This window comes from Chironomus tepperi, unplaced genomic scaffold (genome assembly GCF_022539635.2).
Source record: "Chironomus tepperi strain 1889 unplaced genomic scaffold, CSIRO-AGI_Ctep_v1 contig_161, whole genome shotgun sequence".
In the NCBI taxonomy this organism is placed as follows: Eukaryota; Metazoa; Arthropoda; class Insecta; order Diptera; family Chironomidae; genus Chironomus; species Chironomus tepperi.
This window is the reverse complement of record NW_027226283.1, coordinates 819920-828084: the sequence shown is the minus strand read 5'-3', so window position 1 is coordinate 828084 and position 8165 is coordinate 819920. Positions and strand designations below refer to the sequence as shown.

At 31.3% G+C, this 8165-nt stretch overlaps 1 protein-coding gene across 2 annotated transcripts; it reads left to right on the top strand.

Annotated features, from left to right (window-relative positions):
* Positions 1-215: 215 nt before the first annotated feature.
* LOC139088010 (uncharacterized) lies at positions 216-6968 on the top strand. 2 transcript variants are annotated; one of them, XM_070636998.1, is made up of 8 exons: positions 216-365; positions 464-721; positions 3129-3316; positions 3377-3448; positions 3519-3727; positions 4117-4298; positions 4617-4688; positions 6390-6968. In XM_070636998.1, exons 2-8 carry the CDS (start codon positions 673-675, stop codon positions 6470-6472), a joined length of 855 nt encoding a protein of 284 aa, XP_070493099.1. In that variant the 5' UTR covers positions 216-365; positions 464-672; the 3' UTR covers positions 6473-6968. The 2 variants fall into 2 exon arrangements, with proteins under 2 accessions (XP_070493099.1, XP_070493100.1); XM_070636999.1 differs by lacking the exon at positions 4617-4688 and having other exon boundaries at positions 278-721.
* Positions 6969-8165: the final 1197 nt, after the last annotated feature.

Below are 8165 nucleotides of genomic sequence, written 5' to 3'. Positions count from 1 at the left end.
AATATACATTTCTATAACGTCGATTTCGCTTCGTTGAGTTTTGAGCCATCATGCATGAAACTATGCACACATTCAAAATTCTTCTATCATCTTGTTACGCTCTTTTTGTTTTGACTTTTAACTGAATATAAAAAAAGTATAAATTCATACTTTCATATATATACATTCACTTGAAAACATTACTTATAGTATTCGTAGCACGAGCATATGTGAATGAGTTCGGGTATCATCGTAGTTAAAAGACATGTGTAATATTCCAATATTCAATTCTGTTAGTTAAAATTTTACTGCCGGCGAGTAAGCAAAAAGAATACTTAAATCCCGAGAAAAATGTTTTTTTCTGAATAAGACCGAGATATTATTCGGTAGGAAAATGTGAAAAATTAAATTTAGAAACTTTATTTTCAAATATTGTGTGAATAAATTGTATTCATTCTTTCATCTACACTTTAATATTATATAGCAAACACTGCTTGACATAGAACTTTCATATCCTTTCATTCATCATATTGTGCATTGTTATTTCAAGAATAAGTGAAGGAAAACTATCGAAAAGAAAAATCATTAACGGTTCTCTCACCAAACAATGTGTGTTATTGCTGTGTAAAGTGGCTAGCTAGATTCATAAAAAAAAATTTACAAATTAAATTCAAAAATAGAAGTGAAAAAGCAATGGAGATAAAATTAATTTCTTGGGTTTTATTTTTAATCTTTATGAAAGGTAAGTGATCACATCTAAAATACAATTGTTCAGACTCGATCATCCACATAAAGTTGTACTGTAAATGAAATCACAAATTTTCTAAAATAGATCATCATAGTTTTTAATGATTTCAAAATATATCTATGATGTAAGTGATGTTCTTCGCGTCGAAAAAAATCCTAAATATTTACGAAAAAAATGAGCATAAAGCTACAATATCGATAAACTTGAACGCATTACAGATGAAACAGCTGCACTTAGGAAATTGAATTATTAAATGATATTTGTTTTGAAATCCCATTCATAAGTTGATTTATGTTGGCATATAAATCAATTAATTTTCATCAAAATCAATTAAGTGCTTATGATAATGGATTTTTGTGTATATTAGGTGTCTGCTGTTTAAATAAAGGTCAGGTCAGGGCATATTTGAGGTGGGGTGAAAATCTTCACTTCTAGACTAAATACTGCAACTTGTTACTGAATTTAGAAAATTGTCTGCGAACAGTTTATTGTTAATTGATTGTCCTCATTATTAATTGCAGTCTGCAAAATACAGAACATCCGTTTCCTTATTCAATTGAACATTGCAAAATTTTCTAGATCTAAGGGGACATTCACTTGTTATGTTATGGACAAAATATTGATTTTTCCTTCTCACTTTGTTCCAAATTTAACATCCAGAAATTATAATTTTTTTGAGCCAAAGCTCGAAGTCGACTCGGATTTTGCATGGAAATGTCTGCTGGACTCAAAATTCTCAAAAATTGAACGTAACACATGAACGACTCCTAAATATCTTTTTATTTTTGCATGACTGTATTTTGAAATCTTCTGCTTATTTTATTAATCCCGACAGACATGACTCATTTTAGAGACAAAATTAAACATTTTTAAAAGAAAATTTCTGTAATATTATAAGAAACGTTTTCAAAACATTTCTGTAGGTCATACAAAAGCGCATTTTCATATAAAATTTCAACTGTAAACAGAATAAGTAGGGATTTTTGCGTCAGTAAATTTGGTGGTCTGACTGAGAGTAATCAAAGAAAATTCAATCAGTGAAGATTAGACAAAATCATACTTATATTCCAAAAAGCAACCTGTTGCGTACAATGAATTGGTTTTAAAAATATTACAATTTGAATAGGGGTGTTAAGAGATATGAGTTTTTACAACGGAAATATACTCGTGCCGTTGACTTTTCAGTACCAAAACATCAAATATATTACTTTACTTGAAAATTTCCATTATTTTTGTACGTCGTACCCGATCGGTACATATTGAAATTTTGTCACCTCCGCAACAAGGCGATAATAATCCAGTTACGTTTGGTTCTCAGTATCAGGGTTGTAGCCAGGAAATTTTGATCCTAGATATGCTAGGATTCGGACCCTAGCGCCCATGTCAAGTCTACTGCCACTTTGTCACGTCAAGGTTGAGATATTTCTATATGTGTCAATCTGGGTATATGAATGACGATGCATAATATTAATTTATATTTCTAAATCCAGTTTGGATGCTATTAGATGACTTTTATCTTAAATGCGCTGCAGAATAGAATAAATTATTTGATGATCAAACACAATGGCAATTTTGAAGATCTTAAAAGTTGTTTTCGATTTATTACCTAGTTTTTCTTAATTTTGATAGAGCTCGAAGTCGACTCGGGTTTCATATAGAGTCACTTGTCCATACTAAAATCGAGGCAGCTTCGAAATTTTGATCGTAACTGAAATTGTCCAGTAGAAATATCAATAAATCCTAAAGCAGCTTATACTTTTAGAATTTCTCTAACATGCAATGAGCATCACCTAAATATCCGTGCTCAAGAGTATTACTTCCTTACCGCAACCATGTTCCTACATGAAGCTTTGATTACATCAGAAGGCTTTTCATCTGACTCTGTCACTTAGTTTGTACAAATTCTCTGTCCGCACGTTGGGCTGGCATTTGCTCATTTCTGTTCTGCTCCAATGAGCTTTGAGGGCTCTTCTAATGCTCAATTTTATGAGTATACTCATGAGAATGTTCCTTACCTGTCCGGGTTTACAGTCATTTCATATTATCTATTCTTGAGGACAGAATTGATGCATTTAGAGATGAATTGCGTTAGGTGTTTAGCATGGCCGACTAAATTTATATATTAATACATTTCCATAAATAAAATGTATGGCATCATCAAGTGGCAATAAAACAGAATCGCAGATATATAATTTTTCTTTCAGTACAACAAGAAAATCTTTTTTTTTCTCCTCGACTCTCAGACGTATGGGGCGCACATGTGATTGTTTTTCATTCATTTTACAGTAATTTGTACTAATGTGTAAAATAAATATAAGAAAATTTTAGGATATAAGAAATTTACTCGACTGAGTGTGCGAAATTTTAAAATTCCAATTCCGATTTTCTTTTGATTTTACAGCATGTAGAGCAACGAAGATAAATAAGGTGATAGTTCCTTCATTTTATTTGGAAGATAGCAATTCCGAAGAGTTGATATTGAATTGCGATTTTGAGATAGCCGAGAATGAGATAGGATTTGTGCTTAAATGGCTTCACAACAATGTTCCTATATATCAGTGGATTCCACAGAAAAAGCCTTATGCTTTGGTAAGAAACCTCAACTTTTAGTTCTATGTGACATGTTGATAATTTCTTCTTCTTACACAGAATCACTTTAAAGACCGAATCAATACTGAATATTCAGCATCTGATGAAAAGTTTAAGAAATATAGTGCCTTGGTAAGATAAATGAATTTTAATGGAACTGAGCCGTTTAATCATTCATCCTCTATTTTTTTTTTCATCATAGGCTATCAAGAAACCATCAATTTTAGATACAGGAAATTACACATGCGATGTTCAAACTTTCCAAAGCTCAGACAAGAAAGGATCACAAATGATTATCATACATCCACAAAACGCAATCAACATAAAGTATACCATAGATGAAACTGAGCAAATTGTTAATTTTGAGTGTTCTGTTTTTAATATTTATCCATTTCCAGAAGTAAAATTTTTGTAAGTTATTAGCTACTTGAGAAGTTTTGAATTTATGGTCAGCGTATCCATTAAGCTGGAATTCAAGGAAGTATGGTTCTAAAATCAGTGGTGGTCAACCTGAATGTCGCGTTACACTAGATTTTATGGAAATGATATGAATCGTATTCCGTGTCTGATGCTTACAAGGTGTGCCGTGATAAAAAGGTTGCCCACCACTGCTCCAGACATAAAACAGCTATTGAAGTAAATTCTAAACTTAGCATTTGATCTCCAAATGTCAAGTGACAATTCTGGATGAATCTCCTAATTTCCTTGAATTTCCTTCAAAAAAAGCTGATGGATGCCTGACACATGGTCCACATGATTCCTTGACTCATGAACTTATGACTCATTCTATTCTGCTATAGATTTGATGACGAAGAGAAAAATCTCTCGACAGATGTTGATTATAGGAATGCAACGAGTCTTTATAATGTTACGATCACAGCACAAGTTAGCAAGAATGATATTAGAGATGACGCATCAGTGACGTGTTTGATGAAAATAAACGATACGGATTATGAAAGGAAGGAGACCATCATCTATGACGGTATGTTGCTGAATATAATTGTTTTCTAAGACTTTATTCTGCTGATTTGCAATGATTAATATGTAAAAATAATGAAATATAAGGGATAAATGAAGCATTTTGCTTTGGGATATAATATAGCATAGCTATTAAAAAATGTGAAAATTCATAGTTCAATTGGATCATAATTATGCAAACTACGATAAAATAAGCAGCTTATTCATCATCAAATCATATTTTAATTATTTTTTGCAAAGAAATTTTTGTTTTTTGTTTTGTTTTGCATTTTTTTTTGAAAATTGGATATATCATATGGAAAAATGTGTATAATAATTACAGACCCCAAGCAAACGTCAACTAGTAAAATATCAATTGATGGAGATAATATGCTTGCATCTGAGTTAAGTAACGGTAAGAAATTTAAATTTAGGCTTTTTAAAACAAATCAACCGAGTATTATTTTGAATTTAGTATGTAGGAACAACATTTTTTGACTTGCACTATAAATCAATCATTCAAAATTCCTAGTTCCAATTCTTTCTCTTTTTTTGAACAAATTTGCGCCATAAATTTATCAGCACCTTATTTTCAATATTTTAATGCACTTTTTCTTATAAACAGTATGGGCTTATATATTCATGTCAAACACTTATATACATTTTGTCACTAATTAGACATTGGCACGTTTACTACATGTTATATATATTCAGTATGGTTATTGGAAATTTTAAAATATAATTTATATTTTTGTTAAGTATTTTGACCTGACGGGTGACGGATTACAGTAGTTTAATGATCTAGACGTGGGGTTATTGGGCATTTTTGACAAATTTACACTAATCTACAAAATTCATGCAACCAAAATGTTCCAGATGTATTACATTGATATGTCTTAGGAACGTTAGTGTAATGCATATGGAACATTTTGGTTAATTATAAATGTTATCATGGGTACAAGTGAAGAAGACTTCGCCAAAGAACTTTTAGAGCTCCGCTAAAGCTTTCTTTCCCGAACAGCACATCGTGTTGGCTAGGACATCCGTGAGTGGATAGCTAAAATATGTCTTTGGTCGGCCGTGAGTCTAGATGTTAATTAGACATTACGTTAAGTTGTCCACTCGGAATTGCTAAGTCGTTGTATTGATAGTAAGACGAGAAGTCATCCTGATGGTAAAATGGCAAAATCATAACTTATTTCGACCCATTTTTATGGCGAAAATTATTGTCCACCGCCAAACTAATAAAACTAGCATAAGCTACCTCTATTTGGCAGTCTTGAGATATAAAAGAACTTGACAATTTATGTACGTCAGATATGTACATGGATTCCACATGTGGTGTAGCTTTCTTCATTTGTGTCACTCGAGATCACATTTTAAAAATTTAAAAAATCCCGAGAAGACAAAAATACGCTTTAACTAGTTGAAGTCAGTAACTAGTTAATATCTAGTTAACGACTTATTCTAACGGTTTTTTGTTTACTCGGTATGTTTGAAACTCGTGATTTTAAGGATATTAGTAAAACTTTGATTCTAGGATGATCATATTGGGAATATGTTAAGTAGGAGGGACCAGATTGGAAGGATTCCAAATTACATAATAGAGTCCGATTAGAACAAACCCCAATATTAGAAGATTCGATTAAAATTATGGGCAAATGTCCTACTTTCCTTTCCTTTGATCTTAAGTTCCTGTCCTATGCTTAGAAAGTAATGTTTATAGATTTTAATTCTTTTATGACACTTAATAACTGAAAAATATTACGAACAGTTAATATGAAAATCAATTATTAAGTTTTTTTACGATCATACTTTCAAGACGAACATTCCGACTATGCATCAATTTTTTGTTTCATAGACATGAGTCTATCCGACTCAAATACTGTAAAATAAATCCTGTTTTGAATATTTTACTGATCGATTAGCACGAAATAGATTTTTCCTCAATATTTTGAATCAGTATTTTTAAGTAGACACTTGAGAGTAGTTATTAGCTAGTCATATGATAAGAAAAATACAGCAGATTTTTTCATGAAACTTTCTTAATAGACCAAGAAAGTCTATGAACAACATAATTTATTAAATATTACTTTATCCATTTTATATTTTACAGAAAATCACGGAACAATCTCGAAACCCCAACTTGGAGTCTTTACAATAATTTTAATAAACATGCTTCATGGTCACTTCTCATGATGCATCAACAAATAAGCATCGACTAATCATCATTGTAAATGATAAACAAAATCGTGTTAAAAACATGGAATTTTATGTTTGTGTTGTGAATGACTGCTTTAGTAGCTCATGTATATTAACCAAAGTTATTTAAATTATTTGTTTAAGATTTTATTCATCTGTGACAATTGTTAATAGTATCATGATTCTTATTTCGCCTCAATAAACATTTGACCACACATTGAGACATGCCAACGCGTTGATCTTTTTTTTGGATACATGACAAGATTTTTGGATATATTCATGGGGGTGAATCGTGAAATTAGGAAATTGAACTAGATAATGTCCACAGCACACGGTTGCCATGTGGGAAAAAAAGACTAACTCTGAGATGATGTCAAATGATTTTGAGGCAGTAAGGCATGAAATGGATAAAAATGATGGTAAAGTCAAACGGAAAGAAATCTCAATAATATAAAATAAAAATGTATATTAAAAATTATGAATTTATTTTAAACTATTTTGTTGTTTTATTAAGCCACAACTTCCTAGAACAGATACTGTGGAAAATCAGGAAAGCTATCGGAACCCTCATAGGTCTTCTGCATGCGCATGGAGAATCCTTTTTCAGGATTGGCAATTTTATCATGGAAAGTTTTGACCGTAGCACCCTCAGCTGATATGCAGGAAACAGCTCTTTCTACCATTTCATGATCTGGTTCCACCGAATTGGTCTCTACATTACATGAAAATGATCCCGATGGACAATCAAAGCCTTCGCATTGAAAAATTTCGTTTTGATTATTTAACTTTGTATTTTCATCATGTAAAGATGGCAGGTTCCAATTTGATTTTTCTTCCTTTTTCAGCTTTTTATCTAGAAAATTTAAAGATTCTTTTCTGTTCATTAATTTTGATTTGAAAAGCAGACACAAAAATGTGCAAACTCCTTTATATTGAAGAAATATTCTCATGATTACGCTCGTTTAGTTGAGTATGTTCATTGTCTAGGGAAGAGTAGAACTCAAAGTCGAGTCGAATCGACTAGAGTTGGCTTCAAGTGAATCGACTTCGAGCTCTGGGATGAATATTATAAGACAAATAGAAGAGAATAATTCAAAATAAGTGATTAACAGCTCAATCTGCGATGAATTATTTGTCTTAAATTAGTAGTTATCAAAAGGCACTTGAGTCTGTTCTTTTTGAACTTTTCATCTTAGACATATGGAAACACAATGCTAGTAGTGTGCTGTATAGTTTGGGTAACATTGTATTTTACTAATTTTTCTTCCTTAACAGCCAATGAGAATACTCACTCAAAAGAGCGTGTTTATGAGTAGTTAAACATATTCTATATTGTGCGTTTATTCCTTGTCTGTTCGAATCTTCAAACTCTTTCTACAAATTATTAATCCTCAAAATAAAGTCAAATCAAATTTTTACTTGCCATTTTCATCACTGTTAGTTGATAGAACTGAAGCGATAGTTCCAAAAACTACCAAAATTGCAAATAAATTAACGTTCATTGTTTAAAACACAATGTTGAATGAACATAAAACGACTAAAAAATTTATTAAAAGTAAACCAAATTTCACGGATATTTTAATTCAATATTACAGTGATTCACAACCATTTTTGAAGGCGACACGCAAAAAATTTAAAACATAATTCGTGGGTAAAAATTCAAAAAATTTTCACATTACTGAGCTTTTTG

Excerpts from the sequence above, each read along its gene's own strand:
- LOC139088010 (XM_070636998.1), top strand. The coding sequence starts at position 673 with ATGGAGATAAAATTAATTTCTTGGGTTTTATTTTTAATCTTTATGAAA. Across the intron at positions 3,449-3,518 it reads TTAAGAAATATAGTGCCTTG|GCTATCAAGAAACCATCAAT; the intron begins GTAAGATAAATG and ends TTTTCATCATAG. Across the intron at positions 4,299-4,616 it reads GGAGACCATCATCTATGACG|ACCCCAAGCAAACGTCAACT; the intron begins GTATGTTGCTGA and ends TAATAATTACAG.